At 40.5% G+C, this 19,451-nt stretch overlaps 2 protein-coding genes across 2 annotated transcripts; both read right to left on the bottom strand.

Annotated features, from left to right (window-relative positions):
• Positions 1–892: 892 nt before the first annotated feature.
• Positions 893–1,714, bottom strand: LOC143262686 (uncharacterized). Its single transcript, XM_076528236.1, has one exon. It carries the CDS (start codon positions 1,712–1,714, stop codon positions 893–895), a length of 822 nt encoding a protein of 273 aa, XP_076384351.1.
• A 529-nt stretch (positions 1,715–2,243) lies between these two features.
• On the bottom strand, positions 2,244–4,520 carry LOC143262685 (uncharacterized). Its single transcript, XM_076528235.1, has one exon. It carries the CDS (start codon positions 4,518–4,520, stop codon positions 2,244–2,246), a length of 2,277 nt encoding a protein of 758 aa, XP_076384350.1.
• Between the last annotated feature and the right edge of the window lie 14,931 nt (positions 4,521–19,451).

A 19,451-nucleotide genomic window follows, 5' to 3' on the forward strand; every position in this document is an offset into this window, starting at 1 on the left:
TGACCGATTTCGAAGGAATGAGCGATTGAGTTCCCGAGTTGAATGAGTCTCCGGTTGCGACGAGTGAGTCTCCGAACGATTGAGACTGTTTTACGCACGAGTGAGACACCGGATCGAGAATATATGTTTTTGAAGGCGACTGTAAGAATAATAATACTGCTAAAAAACTACTGAACCACTCCTGAACCACCCTCTCGCCTCGACTGCTCGCGTTTTTTATACCCTATTCCCCACTTGAGATTCTTGAAGGAACCTCCACCTCCATGCCGGGATGCACTGATTGCTTTTCTCGAAAATTACGATTTCCCAATCAGCGTCCTCCGAACGTTTCGTCACCACCCTCTCGTACCGTCCTGCACGGGCCTTGCCTTGAAGAGGGGTGCGACACGTAATTGCGTGGTTGGGGAGGTCCTCCGGGCCTTGAGATGTCATCCCCGCGACGGTTGGGACTAACTTTCCCAAGACGCGTTCAAAAATCTCAAGTGTTATTGCGGGAGTTATTTCGGGCCTTTTGGATTTACGACACGTCGCGATCATTAGAAAAGACGGAGACACTACCCGGATGTTCGGCAGCTGCCAAAAAAGGTCTCTATCTCCTCAGATGACCCACGCTTGTACGTGCCATAAACCCTTCACGAGAGAGGTCTGCGGCAGGTTCTACGTGACGGAACATGCTCCCCCCGTTGAGCGACAAATCGCTCAATGCCCTATAGTTCGATTAAAGCTATCTTAAATTTACTTAAGAATAGCGACTGTCTCTAGTGGGTGTTCTCGACTGGTAGCGGCGCAACTGTTTCACATTGCGTCTCTAAACACCGGTAGATGTTCGAACGGAAACAGCCCGGATGACATTGTCCTCCCCTGGATGAATCTTCTCGATGCGACCCAGGTGTCACTGTAGCGGTGGAAGATTGTCGTCTTTCAGAACGACGATGGTGCCTTCTCGGATGTCATGGGAGCCCTGGCTCCACCTTTGTCGTACGTTAAGGTGGTTGCTGTACTCCTTATGCCACCGAGTCCAAAAGTCTTGCTTAACCTTTTGGATATGCTGCCACCTCGACAGCCGGTTCGTGGGCGTTGAAGTGAGATCGGCTTCCGGCAAGCTCGTCAATGGATTGCCAATTAAGAAGTGACCAGGTGTTAAGGCTAATGGATCGTGAGGATCTGAGGATAGGGGAGTTAAAGGGCGAGAATTCAAAATCGTTTCGACCTCAGTGATGAATGTATTGAATTGCTCGAACGTGAACAATTCATCCCCAACGGCTCGCTTGACATGGTGTTTAAATGATTTCACCGCGGCTTCCCATATCCCGCCGAAGTGTGGTGAAAGGGCAGGCATGAAGTGCCATGTAATTCCCTTGCCCGCGAGGAAATTTTCTACCCTGTTGTCCCCTTTCAAGATTTCTTGGAGTTCCCGTAATTCATTGTTAGCTCCCACGAAATTGGAGCCGTTATCGGAATAAATGTTGCGACATATGCCTCGACGCGCGATGAGACGTTTTAATGCCGCGATGAACGCTTCGGTCGTCATATCGCTCGCAACCTCCAGATGAACGGCCTTGGTAGCCAGACATATGAACACGGCAACGTAAATTTTTACTTTGGTGCGATTGCGGAAGCGCCGTTCCTTGATATAAAAGGGTTCGCAATAATCTACACCGCAGTTGTAGAAGGGCCGCGTTTCGGTAACTCGGGAGGCAGGTAGATTTCCCATGATGTATTCGGGTGTAGGCGGATTCACCCTGAAACACCTGGCGCATTGTCGCACGATTTTGCGAGTCGCATTCATATCGCACGGTATATAAGGTTGTTGTAATGCCGGCGTGGTGATTGCTCATATGTTTGTCGCGAATGATCAGATTGGTGATATGGTGACCTTTGGGAAGCAAAATCGGATGTTTTTGGACATATTGTAGTTTCGAGTTTTGCAGCCGGCCTCCTACGCGGAGTATAGCCCTTGCATCGATGAAAGGGTGTAGCGGCAAAAGTTTGCTTTTTGCATGTAAATTTGACCCGGTTTTTAGTTTTTGCAGATCTTGGGCGAAAGCCGATGCTTGGACCAATCTGATTATTTGCTCGTTTGCCGATTGGAGCTCTTCGACTGTCAGAGGTCCTTTGTTCTTGCGAGGCTCTCTGAATCGTAAGCAATACGCGGTGATTCTGATTAACCGAGATATATCGGAATACCTGGTTAAGATTTCATCGACATGGCTAACGGTAGCGAGACACTTTAGACGTTTCACCTATGGCACATCTTCCGTGATGTCGAACTTCGATTTTGGCCATGTCGATTCGATGGTGGATAGCCATTCGGGTCCGTGCCGCCAATTCGAATCGCGAAGAAATTGGGCTGGTGATTGTCCCCTTGACAGTAGATCTGCTGGATTGTCTTGAGATCTCACGTGTCGCCAAGCAGCAATGTCTGTTTTGCCTTGTATGTCGGCCACCCTATTGGCTACGAATGTGCATGGTTCCTTCTGGATCCAGTTCAAGATGATGGTAGAATCGGTCCAGAAGTTAACATGCTCGGTTTCGATGTGCATAGCCTCTCGGACTGTGACGTACAGTGATGCCAGAAGAACTGCACCGCACAGTTCTAAACGGGCGAGGCTTACAGTTTTCAGCGGGGCGACACGTGATTTGGCGCAAAGCAACTTGCTGACTATTTCTCCGCGGTTGTTGATTGAGCGCACGTATATGCATGCCCCATACGCACGTTCGCTTGCGTCACAAAAGCCATGAAGTTCGAGCCTTTGCGTGGAAGGTTGACCGACGTTTCGATCAAACGAAATGTTGTTTAATTGCCCGATTTCTTCTACGAATGCGATCCACTCCGTGTGAAGACTGGCTGGCAGCGATTCGTCCGAATTTAATTTCAACTGCCATAGACGTTGCATGATTAATTTTGCTACGACAGTGACCGGGGCCAAGAGACCTAGCGGGTCGAAAATTCTTGCGATAGTCGACAAGATGGTCCGTTTCGTGATCTTTGTTGGAGCGTGGAAGTCGATGGCGTACGCGATTGAGTCGTTTCGCGCGTCCCACGAGATACCGAGCGTCTTCACCGTGGACTCGTCGAAGAATTTCGGATGGATCTGCTCCTTGTTTAAACCCTCAAGAAGTTCAGGGTCGTTGGAGATCCATTGACGGATGTTGAATCGTCCGCGCTGGAGTAGTTCCATGATTTCGTCGCGTAGATTCTTGGCCTCTTCATAGGTGTTCGCGCCGATGAGGAGATCGTCGACATACAAGTCCCGATTTATGGTTGTAGCTGCTCGTGGGAAGTCAGCTTGCTCGTCGTCTGCAAGCTGATGGATGCTTCGTATAGCCAGAAATGGTGCCGAGCACAGTCCGAATGTGACTGTGTTTAGCTCGTAATCGGCTATTTCGTTGCGCTCGTTTCTCCATAGAACTCGCTGATAACGACGATCCTCTGGCCGTATGAGAACTTGCCGGTACATCTTTTCGATGACTCCGGTCAAGACGTACGTATGTAGTCGAAATCGTACGAGCAGTGCGAAAATGTCATCCTGAATGGTTGGCCCTGTATTTAATGCGTCGTTCACGGACAGCTCGCTGCTTGACTTCGCCGAACCATCGAAGACTACTCGAACCTTTGTCGTTGAGCTCGAAGTTTTGATGACCGCGTGATGGGGCAAGTAGAAACCATTCGCGTTTTGTGGTTTCGTCTTGCTCATGTGGCCAAGCGTCAAATATTCCTTCATGACCGCGGAATACTCTTCGCGCAATGACGCATCACGCTGAAGTTTGCGTTCAAGCGAAAGAAACCGATTAATGGCTTGCGTCCGAGTTTCGCCTATTAATGTTCTCTTCGCATTGCACGGTAACGCGACGACGTAACGTCCGGTGTCGTCTCGTTTCACGTGGTCGATGAAGTGGTCTTCGCACTCGCGTTCTTCGGCTGTTAAATGTTGCTCACGCGGTCCCTCTTCGATGGTCCAGAATTTCGATATGTCGAAGTCGAGATTGCTAACAAATGTTCGATGCTTCACGCGCGACGAAGCAGACAAAACACTCCCCCCGATGATCCAACCGAATTGAGTTTTTTGCAAAATTAGATCCGGTCCGTTGGATGTTGACAGGTCGATTTGTCCGATGCTTAGGCTGGCTAGCGAAGGGCCGGTGCCTATTAACATGTCCACGGATGCTGGACGATGAAAATTCGGATCTGCCAATTTGAGATTGACCGGGATTCGCAATTTAGATCGGTCGATGTTCGTGTCCGGTATGGGTCCCGAAATGTTGGGGATTACTAAAAAGGTGAGGTCTCGTTGAAATTTTGACGTCTTCGATTTGATGGTGGTTGAAACGACCTTGTCGCTTAGCGTGTTCAAGTCGTTCAATGCTTCGATGGTTGCGGAAGCTGCCCTTTGTGTTAAACGTAATTTTTTCACGAATCTTTCGGTGATATAATTCGCGTTCGAGCAAGTGTCTATAAAGGTTCGACATTCGATTGGTTTTCGGTCGCAGTCTAACGCGTCGACAACTGCGGTAGCCATTAATTCGTTTGTCGCGATCTTGACGGACGGAGCGCTTTTCCGGATCCTGTATTTTCGATTTCTTGTACGGCGCGGCTTCGACAGCGATGCGTTTTGTCATTGTTTTCTATCGCCATCTAGATGAAGCTTCGTGTTATGTTGCTTATTACATACACGACATTTCCCGGCCGTGCAGTCGTTGGTTTTGTGGCTGGGATTTAAACAATTTAGGCACACATTCGCCTTGCGTGCGGTCGACAATCGAAGCATCCAGAAATTTGCTGCACTGAAACACGGGGTGCGCTCCGGCGTTGCAGATGTTGCAATTCCGTTTAGTCGCGCGATCCGACGGTGACGAACGCGAATCGTTGGCCGTCTCGACCTTGTAGTTCGTGTTGTTGGTGGCGAAAGTCTGGCGTTTTATTCGCGGAGATGAGATCTGACGAGATCGGATTGGATGCGCGTTCGTCCGAGGCTCAGATTTTGGGGGCGCGGTGTCATCGTCGTCGCATTGATGCGACGCGTTATGCAAATATTTGAATACATCCGCGATTTTTGGAACTTGGGTGTCGGCCAGAGTTCGTTCCCACGTTTTCTTCGTCTCCTTGCTCATTTTTGATATGAGGATACTCGCTAATAGATCGTTTGCGATATCCTCCCATGATCTACCGAGGGCTTGCAATGATCGCACATGAAGCTGCACGTGGTTGGCCAAGTCGCGGATTGATTCCGATGAATCAATGAAGCGTGGCGTAATACGAGTGCGCGTTCGTTGTGGTATAGTTCCTTTAAGTGACTCCACGCTTCGTTGTAATTGTCGTCGCATATTGTGAAGACTTGAATCGCGGAAGCTGCCTTTCCGGTTAGCGACAATCGCAGATAATTTAACTTTTGTATGTTATTCAGCCCGGACTGTTGGTCGATTAGAGAATTGAACGCATCCTTGAATGTGAGCCAATTTTCCATTTTACCGTCGAATTTCGGAAGGTCGATTTTTGGCAAATTTACCGGGACTGCGTACGTCGATGCAGTTGATACCGGAGAATTTCGCGCGGAATTGTTCTCTCGAGACTGCGAGTCGAATGATCGCTGGAGAATGAGTGCTGATGCCGTCACGTCGTCGTATGCGTCAGTCACTTCTTCGCGCTCGCGCTCTGATTCGTCGAAATCTTCTAACATCATAAGGACATCTTGATCCGCGTTAAAATTTTCGAATGACTTGCGGAGTCTGCCAATTCGATCATATAATCTGATTCTGTCCTTTTCTGAATCGACGTATGATTCAATAAAATTCCGAAGCCACGTTATTTGTGACTTGAATGAGCGGCGTTTCATTTTTAGAGCGCGAATTTGTTGGTCTCGGTCTTCAACTGAGGTCGACACGTTAAATGATGCGATGTAAGTGGATGGGAATCACGAAAGGAATGATCACGTTCTTATTAAGAAATAGCAAATCCTTTTGGACGAGCTTACCTTGTACGATGTCCTTGCGTGATGGAAGCGTCTCTGGACCGAATGACTGCCGAAGACGTATCTCGATACTCTGCAAGGCTGGCTGCTCGAGTCCTGCTGCGATTCCCAAATCCGGTTCGAAGGACCACAAATGTAGCGCCGTGCTTTTACGACGCCTTTTTGACGCGCGGAGATCGAACGTCAACCCTACCGGGGTTGTAAGGCCCGCGCTTCACTTGTTTGAAGACGCGTCGGTTTTGTATGGTTATCGGTCCGATTGACCGATTTCGAAAGAATGAGCGATTGGGTTCCCGAGTCGAATGAGTCTCCGGTTGCGACGAGTGAGTCTCCGAACGATTGAGACTGTTTTACGCACGAGTGAGACACCGGATCGAGAATATATGTTTTTGAAGGAGACTGTAAGAATAATAATACTGCTAAAAAACTACTGAACCACTCCTGAACCACCCTCTCGCCTCGACTGCACGCGTTTTTTATACCCTTTCCCCACTTGAGATTCTTGAAGGAACCTCCACCTCCATGCCGGGATGCACTGATTGCTTTTCTCGAAAATTACGATTTCCCAATCAGAGTCCTCCAAACGTTTCGTCACCACCCTCTGGTACCGTCCTGCACGGGCCTTGTCTTGAAGAGGGGTGCGACACGTAATTGTGTGGTTGGGGAGGTCCTCCGGGCCTTGAGATGTCATCCCCGCGACGGTTGGGACTAACTTTCCCAAGACGCGTTCAAAAATCTCAAGTGTTATTGCGGGAGTATTTTCGGGCCTTTTGGATTTACGACACGTCGCGATCATTAGAAAAGACGGAGACACTGCCCGGATGATCGGCAGCTGCCAAAAAAGGTCTCAGTCTCCTCAGATGACCCACGCTTGTCCGTGCCATAAACCCTTCACGAGAGAGGTCTGCGGGAGGTTCTACGTGACGCAACAGTAGAAGGCTTAGCTTCAAATCCATGCGAAACAAATGATTTTTCTTCAAATACTTGCGATTCAAGTGATATAGCTTCAAATGCAGACGAAACAAACGAGTTAGCTTCACATCCAAGCGAAACACATGATTTAGCTTCAAATCAATGCGATGTAGATGGTTTAGCTTCAAATCCAAGCGACACAAATTATCTAGCTTCAAATCCTTGGAATATAAGTGATTTAGCTTAAAATGCAGTCGAAACAAAGGAGTTACCTTTAAATCCATGCGAAACACATGATTTAGCTTCAAATGAAAGCGATGTAGAAGGTATAGCATCAAATCAAAGCGAAACACATGATTTAGCTTCAAATCAATGCCATGTGGAAGGATTAGCATCAAATCCATGCTAAACAAATTATTTTGCTTCAAACACTTGGGATATAAGTGATTTAGCTGCAAATGCAGACGAATCAATCGGGGTAGGTTAGAAATCTTTGCGATACATATCATTTAGCTTCAAATCGATACGAAGTAGAAGGCTTAGCATCAAATCCATGTGAAACAAATGATTTAGGTTCAGATACTTGCGATATATTGATATAGATTCAAATGCAGGCGAAACTAACGGGTTAGCTTCAAATCCATGCGAAACACATGATTTAGCTGCAAATCAATGCGATGTAGAAGGTTTATCTTCAAATCCATGCGAATCAAACGATTTAGCTTCAAACACTTGGGATATAAGTGGTTTAGCTGCAAATGCAGACGAATCAAACGGGTTAGGTTCAAAATCCATGCGATACATTTAATTTAGCTTCAAATCGATACGAAGTAGAAGGCTTAGCTTCAAATCCATGCGAAACAACTGATTTAGGTTGAGATACTTGCGATATATTGATATAGCTTCAAGTCCATGTGAAACACATGATTTAGCTGCAAATCAATGCGATGTAGAAGGTTTAGCTTCAAATCTATGCGAAACAAATGATGTAGCTTCAGATACTTGCGATATAAGTGATACAGCATCAAATGCAGGCCAATCAAACGAGTTAGCTTCAAAATCCATGCGATACACATGATTTATCTTCAAATCAATGCGAAGTAGGAGGCTTATCTTCAAATCCATGAGAAATAAAGGATTCAGCTTCACACACTTCGGTTATAAGTGATACAGCATCAAATGCAGGCGAAACGAACGAGTTAGCTTCAAATCCCCGCGATACACTTGATCTAGCTTCAAATCAATGCGATGTAGAAGGTTTAGATTCAAAACCAAGCTAAACACATGAGTTAACTTCAAATTCATGCGAAACACATGATTTATGTATAAATTAATGCGAAACACATGAATTAGCTTCAAGTTAATGCGAAACAAATTATTTAAGTTTAAATTAATGTGAATCACATGATTTAGCTTCAAATCCATGCGAAACACATGATTTAGCTTCAAATAGATGCGAAGTAGAAGCCTTAGCTTCAAATCCATGCGAAACAAATAGTTTAGCTTCAAATTCTTGTTTTATTCATGATTTAACTTCAACTGCATGCGAAACAAACGAGTTAGCTTCAAATCAATGCGAAACACATGATTTAGCTTCAAATACTTGTGTTATACATGAGTTAGCATCATATGCAGCCGAAACAATCGAGTTAGTTTCGAATCAAAACGAAGCACATGATTTAGCTTCAAATTCATGCGAAGTAGAAGGCTTATCTTCGAATCCATACGAAACAAATGGTTTAGCTTCAAATACTTGTGATATACATGATTTAGCTTCAACTACATGCGAAACAAACGAGTTAGCATCAAATCCACGCGAATCACATGATTTAGCTTCAAATTAAAGCGAAGTAGAAGGCTTAGCATCAAGTCCAAACGAATCAAATGGTTTAGCTTCAAATACATGTGATATACATGACTCAGCTTCAAATGCAGGCGAAACAAACGAGTTGGCTTCAAATCCATACGAATCACATGATTTAGCTTCAAATTCATTCGCAACACATGGATTAGCATAATATTCATGCGAAAAAAATGGTGCAGCTTCAAATACTTGAGATATACATGACTTAGCTTCAAATGCAGGCGAAACAAACGAGTTAGCTTCAAATCCATACGAAACACATGATTTAGCATCAAATTCATTCGCAATACGTGGATTAGCATAATATTCATGCGAAAAAAATGGTGCAGCTTCAAATACTTGTGATATACATGACTTAGCTTCAACTGCAGCCGAAACAAACGAGATAGCTCCAACTCCAAGCGAAATACATGATTTAGCGCCAAATCAATGCGAATTTGAAGGCTTAGCTTCAAATCCATCCGAAACAAATGGTTTAGCTTCAAATAGTTGTGATATACACGATTTAGCTTCAAATGCTGGCGAAACAAACGAGTTAGCTTCAAATCCATGTCAAACACATGATTTAGCTTCAAATTCATGCGAAGTAGATGGCTTGGCTACAAATCCAAACGAAACACATGATTTAGCTTCAAATTCATTCGCAACACATGGATTAGCTTAATATTAATGCGAAGAAAATGGTTCAGCTTCAAATACTTGTGATATACATGACTTAGCTTCAACTGCAGCCGAAACAAACGAGATAGCTCCAACTCCAAGCAAAAACATGATTTAGCGTCAAATCAATGCGAATTTGAAGGCTTAGCTTCAAATCCATGCGAAACAAATGGTTTAGCTTCAAATACTTGTGATATACACGATTTAGCTTCAAATGCTGGCGAAACAAACGAGTTAGCTTCAAATCCAAGCGAAACATATGATCTAGCTTCAAATAAATGCGAAGTAGAAGGCTTAGCTTCAAGTCCATGCGAAAGATATAATTTTGTTCAAATCAAGGCGAAGTAGAAGATTTAGCTACATATCCATACGAATCAAATGGTTTAGCTTCAAATACTTGTGATATACATGATTTAGCTTCAAATGCAGGCGAAACAAACGTGTTAGCTTCAAATTCAAGCGAAAGAAATATCTCAGCTTCAAATCAATGCGAAGTGGAAGCCTTAGCTTCAAATGCATGAGAAACAAATGGTTTAGCTTTAAATACTTGCGACATGGATGATTTAGGTTCAACTGCATGCGAAACATACAAATTAGCTTCAAATCCTTGTGAAACAAATGATATAGCTTCAAATTAATGCGAAGTAGAAGGCTGATGTTCGTATTCATGCGAAACAAATGATTTAGCTTCAAATATATATTATATTGGTTTAGTTTCAGGTACTTGTGATAAACATGATTTAGCTTCAACTGCATGCCAAACTTACGAGTTAGCTTCAACTCCACGCGAAACGCATGATTTAGCTTCAAACTCATGCGAAACACATGGTTAAGCTTAATATTCATGCAAAACAAATGGTTCAGCTTCAAATACTTGTGATATACATGATTTAGCATCAACTGCATTCCAAACAATCGAGTTAGCTTCGAATCTGTGTGAAACACATGATTTAGCTTCAAATCAATGCGAAGTAGAAGGATTGTCTTCGAATCCGTGCGAAACAATTAGTTTAGCTTCAAATACTTGTGATATACATGATTTAGCTTCAAATGCAGGCGAAACAAACAAGTTAGCTTCAAATCCAAGCGAAACATATGATCTAGCTTCAAATCAATGCGAAGTAGAAGGCTTAGCTTCAAGTCCATGCGAAAGATATAATTTTGTTCAAATCAAGGCGAAGTAGAAGATTTAACTACATATCCATACGAATCAAATGGTTTAGCTTCAAATACTTGTGATATACATGATTCAGCTGCAAATGCAGGCGAAACAAACGAGTTAGCTTCAAATCCCTGCGAAACACATGATCTTGCTTCAAATCAATGCGAAGTAGAAGGCTTAGCTTCAAGTCCATGCGAAAGACATAATTTTGTTAAAAAAATGCGAAGTAGAAGATTTAGCTACAAATCCATACGAATCAAATGGTTTAGCTTCAAATACTTGTGATATACATGATTCAGCTTCAAATGCAGGCGAAACAAACGAGTTAGCTTCAAATCCATGCGATACACATGATTTAGCTTCAAATCAATGCAAAGTAGAAGGCATAGCTTCAAGTCCATGCGAAAGACATAATTTTGTTCAAATCAATGCGAAGTAGAAGATTTAGCTACAAATCCATACGAATCAAATTGTTTAGCTTGAAATACTTGTGATATACATGATTCAGTTTCAAATGCAGGCGAAACAAACGAGTTAGCTTCAAATCCATGCGATACACATGATTTAGCTTCGAATCAATGCGAAGTAGAAAGCTTAGCTTCAAGTACATGCGAGAGACATAATTTTGCTACAATTCAATGCGAAGTAGAAGGCTTATCTTCAAATCCATGCGAAAAAAATGGTTTAGCTTCAAATACTCGTGATATACATGATTTAGCTTCAAATGCAGGCGAAACAAACGAGTTAGCTTCAAATCCAAGCGAAACACACGATCTAGCTTCAAATCAATGCGAAGTAGAAGGCTTAGACTTCAAGTCCATGCGAAAGACATAATTTTGTTCAAATCAATGCGAAGTAGAAGATTTAGCTACAAATCCATACAAATCAAATGGTTCAGCTTCAAATACTTGTGATATACATGATTTAGCTTCAACTGCATGCGAAACAAACGAGTTAACTTCAAATCCAAGCGAAACACATGATTCAGCTTCAAATTCATTCGAAACACATGGTTTAGCTTACTATTCATGCGAAACAAATGGTTCAGCTTCAAATACTTGTGATATGCATGATTTAGCTTCAACTGCATGCGAAGCAAACGAGTTACCTTCAAATCCATACGAAACACATGATTTAGATTCAAATTCTTTCGAAACACATGGTTTAGCTTAATATTCATGCGAAACAAATGGTGCAGCTTCAAATACTTGTGATAAACATGATATAGCTTCAACTGCATGCGAAACAAACGAGTTAGCTTCCAATCCAAGCGAAACACATGATTCAGCTTCAAATTCATTCGAAACACATGGATTAGCTTACTATTCATGCGAAACAAATGGTTCAGCTTCAAATACTTGTGATGTGCATGATTTAGCTTCAACTGCATGCGAAGCAAACGAGTTACCTTCAAATCCATACGAAACACATGATTTAGATTCAAATTCTTTCGAAACACATGGTTTAGCTTAATACTCATGCGAAACAAATGGTTCTGCTTCAAATACTTGTGATAAACATCATATAGCTTTAACTGCTTTCGAAACAAACGAGTTAGCTTCCAATCCAACCGAAACACATGATTCAGCTTCAAATTCATTCGAATCACATGGATTAGCTTACTATTCATGCGAAACAAATGGTTCAGCTTCAAATACTTGTGATATGCATGATTTAGCTTCAACTGCATGCGAAGCAAACGAGATACCTTCAAATCCATACGAAACACATGATTTAGATTCAAATTCTTTCGAAACACATGGTTTAGCTTAATATTCATGCGAAACAAATGGTGCAGCTTCAAATACTTGTGATAAACATGACATAGCTTCAACTGCATGCGAAACAAACGAGTTAGCTTCCAATCCAAGCGAAACACATGATTTAGCTTCAAATTCATTCGAAACACGTGGTTCAGCTTAATATTCATGCGAAACAAATGGTTCAGCTTCAAATAAATGTGACATACATGATTTAGCTTCAAACCATGCGGAACTAATTATTTAGCTACAAATCATTGCGAACTTGAAGGCTTATCCTAAAATTCATGCGAAACATATGGTTTAGATATAAGTACTTGTGATATTCATAATTTAGCTTCAACTGCATGCGAAACAAACGAGTTAGCGTCAAATCCAAGCGAAACACATGATTTAGCATTAAATTCATGCGAATAACATGGTTTAGATTATTATGCATGCGAAAAACATGGTTTAGATTAATATTCATGCGGAACAATTGGTTCAGCTTCAAATACTTGTGATATACATGATTTAGCTTCTACTCCATGCGAACGAAACGAGTTAGCTTCAAATCCATGCGAAACACATGATTTATCTTCAAATTCATGCGAAACACATGGTTTAGATTATTATTCATGCGAAACACATGGTTTAGCTTAATAGTCATGCAAAACAATTGGTTCAGCTTCAAATACTTGTGATATACATGATTTAGCTTCAACTCCATGCGAAACAAACGAGTTAGCTTCAAATCCAAGCGTAACACATGATTTAGCTTCAAATCCATGCTAAACAAATGGTTTAGCTTCAAATACTTGTGATATGCATGATTTAGCTTCAACTGCATGCGAAACAAACGAGTAGCTTCAAATCCAAGCGAACCACATGATTTAGCTTCAAATCCATGCGAAACAAATTGTTTAGCTTCAAATACTTGTGATATACATGATTTAGCTTCAAATACAGTCGAAACAAACGAGTTTGCTTTAAATCCATCCGAAACAAATGATTGTGCTTCAAATTCATTCGAAACACATGGATTAGCTTAATATTCATGCGACAAAAATGGTTGTGCTTCAAATAGTTATGTCAATGCGAAGTAGAAGGCTTATCTTCGAAACCATGCGGAACAAATGGTATAGCTTCAAATACTTGTGATATACATGATTTATCTTCAACTGCATCGAAACAAATGAATTAGCTTCAAATTCTAGCGAAACACATGATTTAGTTTCAAATCAATGCGAAGTAGAAGCCTTATCTTCAAATACATGCGAAACAAATGGTATAGCTTCAAATACTTGTGATATAAATGATTTAGCTTCAACTACATGTGAAACAAACGAGTTAGCTTCAACTGCATGCGAAACAAACGAGTTAGCTTCAAATCAACGCGAATCACTTGATTTAACTGCAAATCAATGCGAAGTAGAAAGCTTAGCTTCAAATACAAGCGAAGCACGTGATTTAGCTTCAAATCAATGCGAATTAGAAGGCTTAGCTTCAAATCCATGCGAATCAAATGCTTTAGGTTCAAATACTTGTGTTATACATGAATTAGCTTCAAATGCAGCCGAAACAATCGAGTTAGTTTTAAATCCAAACGAAACACAAGATTTAGCTTCAAATTCATTGCGAAGTAGAAGCCTTATCTTCAAATACATGCGAAACAAATGGTATAGCTTCAAATACTTGTGACATACATGATTTAGCTTCAACTGCATGCGAAACAAACGAGTAGCTTCAAATCCACGCGAATCACATGATTTAGCTTCAAATTCATGCGAAGTAGAAGGCTTATCTTCAAATACATGCGAAACAAATGGTATCGCTTCAAATACTTGTGATATACATGATTTAGCTTCAACTGCATGCGAAACAAACGAGTTAGCTTCAAATCCACGCGAATCACATGATTTAGCTTCAAATCAATGCGAAGTAGAAGGCTTAGCTTCAAATCCAAGCGAAGCACATGATGTAGCTTCAAGTTAATGCGATTTAGGAGGCTTAGTTTCAAATCCCTGCGAATCAATTGGTATAGCATCAAATACTTGTGATATACATGATTTGGCATCAGCTGCATGCGAAACAAACGAGTTAGCTTCAAATCCAAGTGAAACACATGATCTAGCTTCAAATCAATGCGAAGTAGAAGGCTTATCTTCAAAACCATGCGAAACAAATGGTACAGCTTCAAATACTTGTGATATACATGATTTAGCTTCAACTGCATCGAAACTAATGAATTAGCTTCAAATTCTAGCGAAACACATGATTTAGTTTCAAATCAATGCGAAGTTGTTGCCTTATCTTCGAATACATGCGAAACAAATGGTATAGCTTTAAATACTTGTGACATACATGAATTAGCTTCAACTGCATGCGAAACAAACGAGTTAGCTTCAAATCCACGCGAATCACATGATTTAGCTTCAAATCAAAGCGAAGTTGAAGGCTTAGCTTCAAATCCATGCGAAACACATGCTTTAGCTTCAAATCAATGCGAAGTAGAAGGATTGTCTTCGAATCCGTGCGAAACAAATAGTTTACCTTCAAATACTTGTGATATACATGATTTAGATTCAAATGCATGTGAAACAAACGTGTTAGCTTCAAATTCAAGCGAAAGAAATGATTCAGCTTCAAATCAATGCGAAGTAGAAGGCTTAGCCTCGAATCCATGCGAAACACATAATTCAGCTTCAAATCAATGCCAAGTAGAAGGCTTAGTCTCAAATCCATGCGAAAAACATAATTCAGCTTCAAATCAATGCCAAGTAGAAGGCTTAGTTTCAAATCCATGCGAAACACATAATTCAGCTTCAAATCAATGCCAAGTAGAAGGCTTAGTTTCAAATCCATGCGAAACGAATTGTTTAGCTTCAAATACTTGTTTTATACATTACTTATCTTCAACTGCATGCAAAACAAACGTGTTAGCTTAAAATCCAAACGAAACACATGGTTTAGCTCCAAATCAAAGCGAAGTTGAAGGCTTAGATTCAAATCCATGCGAAACAAATGGTTTAGCATCAAATACTTGTGACATAAATGCTTTTGCTTCAACTGCATGCGATCACACGAGTTAGCTTCCAATCCATGCGCAACACATGATTTAGTTTCAAATGAATGCGAAGTAGAAGGCATATCTTCGAATCCATGCGAAATAAATCGTTTAGCTCCAAATACTTTTGATATACATGATTTAGCTTCAAATGCAGGCGACACAAACGAGTTAGCTTCATATACAAGCGAAACACATGATTTAGCTTCAAACTCATGCGAAACACATGATTTAGCTTTAAATCAATGCGAAGTAGAAGGCTTATCTTCAAATCAATGCGAAGCAAATGCTTTAGATTCAAATAATTGTGATATACATGATTTAGATTCAAATGCTGGCGAATCAAACAAGTTAGATTCAAATCCAATTGAAACACATGATTTAGCTTCAAATTCTTGCGAAGTGGAAGGCATAGATTCAAATCCATGCATAACAAATGGTTTAGCTACAAATACTAATGATATACATGATTTATCTTCAAAATTCATTCGAAACACATGGTTTAGCTTAATATTCATGCCAAACAAATGGTTCAGCTTCAAATACTTGTGATATACATGATTTTGCTTCAAATGCAAGCGAAACAAACGAGTTAGCTTCTAATCCATGCGATACACATGATTTAGCTGCAAATCGATGCGATGTAGAAGGTTTTGCTTCAAATCCATGCGAAACTAATTATTTAGCATCATATAATTGCGATATAATTGATAAGGTTTCAAATGCAAGGGAAACAAACGAGTTAGCTTCAAATCCGTGCAAAACACATGATTTAACAGCAAATCAATGCGATGTCGAAGGTTTAGCTTCAAATCCATGCGAAACCAATGATTTAGCTTCAGATACTTGCGATATATGTGATATAGCTTCATCTGCATGCGAAACAAACGAGTAAGCTTCAAATCCATGCGAAACACGTGATTTAGCAGCAAATCAATGCGATGTTGATGGTTTAGCTTCAAATCCAAGCGACACAAATTATCTAGCTTCAAATCCTTGGAATATAAGTGATTTAGCTTAAAATGCAGTCGAAACAAAGGAGTTACCTTTAAATCCATGCGAAACACATGATTTAGCTTCAAATGAAAGCGATGTAGAAGGTATAGCATCAAATCAAAGCGAAACACATGATTTAGCTTCAAATCAATGCCATGTGGAAGGATTAGCATCAAATCCATGCTAAACAAATTATTTTGCTTCAAACACTTGGGATATAAGTGATTTAGCTGCAAATGCAGACGAATCAATCGGGGTAGGTTAGAAATCTTTGCGATACATATCATTTAGCTTCAAATCGATACGAAGTAGAAGGCTTAGCATCAAATCCATGTGAAACAAATGATTTAGGTTCAGATACTTGCGATATATTGATATAGATTCAAATGCAGGCGAAACTAACGGGTTAGCTTCAAATCCATGCGAAACACATGATTTAGCTGCAAATCAATGCGATGTAGAAGGTTTATCTTCAAATCCATGCGAATCAAACGATTTAGCTTCAAACACTTGGGATATAAGTGGTTTAGCTGCAAATGCAGACGAATCAAACGGGTTAGGTTCAAAATCCATGCGATACATTTAATTTAGCTTCAAATCGATACGAAGTAGAAGGCTTAGCTTCAAATCCATGCGAAACAACTGATTTAGGTTGAGATACTTGCGATATATTGATATAGCTTCAAGTCCATGTGAAACACATGATTTAGCTGCAAATCAATGCGATGTAGAAGGTTTAGCTTCAAATCTATGCGAAACAAATGATGTAGCTTCAGATACTTGAGATATAAGTGATATAGCTTCAAATGCAGACGAATCAAACGAGTTAACTTCAAAATCCATACGATCACATGATTTAGTTTCAAATCAATGGGAAGTAGAAGGCTTAGCTTCTAATCCATGCGATACAAATGATTTAGGTTCAAATCAATGCGAAGTAGAAGGCTTAGCTTCAAATCCAGGCGAAACAAATGATTTTTCTTCAAATACTTGCGATACAAGTGATATAGCCTCAAATGCAGACGAAACAATCGAGTTTGCTTCGAATCCAAGCGAAACACATGATTTAGCTTCAAATCAATGCGTTGTAGAAGGTTTAGCTACAAATCCATACGACACAAATGATTTAGCTACAGATACTTGCGATATAAGTGATGCAGCTTCAAATGCAGACGAAACAAACGAGTTAGCTTCAAATCCATGCGAAACACATGACTTAGCTGCAAAATCAATGCGATGTAGAAGGTTTAGCTTCAAATCCATGCGAAACACATGATTTAGCTTCAAATAAATGCGAAGTAGAAGGCTTAGCTTCAAATCCATTCGATACAAATGATTTAGGTTCAAATCAATGCGAAGTAGAAGGCTTAGCTTCAAATCAATGCGAAACAAATGATTTTTCTTCAAATACTTGCGATACAAGCGATATAGCTTCAAATGCAGACGAAACAAACGAGTTAGCTTCATATCCAAGCGAAACACATGATTTAGCTTCAAATCAATGCGATGTAGAAGGTTTAGCTACAAATCCATGCGAAACAAATGATTTAGCTTCAGATACTTGCGATATAAGTGATACAGCATCAAATGCAGGCCAATCAAACGAGTTAGCTTCAAAATCCATGCGATACACATGATTTATCTTCAAATCAATGCGAAGTAGGAGGCTTATCTTCAAATCCATGAGAAATAAAGGATTCAGCTTCACACACTTCGGTTATAAGTGATACAGCATCAAATGCAGGCGAAACGAACGAGTTAGCTTCAAATCCCCGCGATACACTTGATCTAGCTTCAAATCAATGCGATGTAGAAGGTTTAGATTCAAAACCAAGCTAAACACATGAGTTAACTTCAAATTCATGCGAAACACATGATTTATGTATAAATTAATGCGAAACACATGAATTAGCTTCAAGTTAATGCGAAACAAATTATTTAAGTTTAAATTAATGTGAATCACATGATTTAGCTTCAAATCCATGCGAAACACATGATTTAGCTTCAAATAGATGCGAAGTAGAAGCCTTAGCTTCAAATCCATGCGAAACAAATAGTTTAGCTTCAAATTCTTGTTTTATTCATGATTTAACTTCAACTGCATGCGAAACAAACGAGTTAGCTTCAAATCAATGCGAAACACATGATTTAGCTTCAAATACTTGTGTTATACATGAGTTAGCATCATATGCAGCCGAAACAATCGAGTTAGTTTCGAATCAAAACGAAGCACATGATTTAGCTTCAAATTCATGCGAAGTAGAAGGCTTATCTTCGAATCCATACGAAACAAATGGTTTAGCTTCAAATACTTGTGATATACATGATTTAGCTTCAACTACATGCGAAACAAACGAGTTAGCATCAAATCCACGCGAATCACATGATTTAGCTTCAAATTAAAGCGAAGTAGAAGGCTTAGCATCAAGTCCAAACGAATCAAATGGTTTAGCTTCAAATACATGTGATATACATGACTCAGCTTCAAATGCAGGCGAAACAAACGAGTTGGCTTCAAATCCATACGAATCACATGATTTAGCTTCAAATTCATTCGCAACACATGGATTAGCATAATATTCATGCGAAAAAAATGGTGCAGCTTCAAATACTTGAGATATACATGACTTAGCTTCAAATGCAGGCGAAACAAACGAGTTAGCTTCAAATCCATACGAAACACATGATTTAGCATCAAATTCATTCGCAATACGTGGATTAGCATAATATTCATGCGAAAAAAATGGTGCAGCTTCAAATACTTGTGATATACATGACTTAGCTTCAACTGCAGCCGAAACAAACGAGATAGCTCCAACTCCAAACGAAATACATGATTTAGCGCCAAATCAATGCGAATTTGAAGGCTTAGCTTCAAATCCATCCGAAACAAATGGTTTAGCTTCAAATAGTTGTGATATACACGATTTAGCTTCAAATGCTGGCGAAACAAACGAGTTAGCTTCAAATCCATGTCAAACACATGATTTAGCTTCAAATTCATGCGAAGTAGATGGCTTGGCTACAAATCCAAACGAAACACATGATTTAGCTTCAAATTCATTCGCAACACATGGATTAG

The sequence above is a fragment of the Megalopta genalis genome, unplaced genomic scaffold, assembly GCF_051020955.1.
Source record: "Megalopta genalis isolate 19385.01 unplaced genomic scaffold, iyMegGena1_principal scaffold0175, whole genome shotgun sequence".
Taxonomy (NCBI): Eukaryota; Metazoa; Arthropoda; class Insecta; order Hymenoptera; family Halictidae; genus Megalopta; species Megalopta genalis.

What these genes read in the sequence shown, in the direction of transcription:
- LOC143262686 (XM_076528236.1), bottom strand. Translation starts at nt 1,714, where the DNA reads ATGGGAAATCTACCTGCCTCCCGAGTTACCGAAACGCGGCCCTTCTAC.
- LOC143262685 (XM_076528235.1), bottom strand. Translation starts at nt 4,520, where the DNA reads ATGGCTACCGCAGTTGTCGACGCGTTAGACTGCGACCGAAAACCAATC.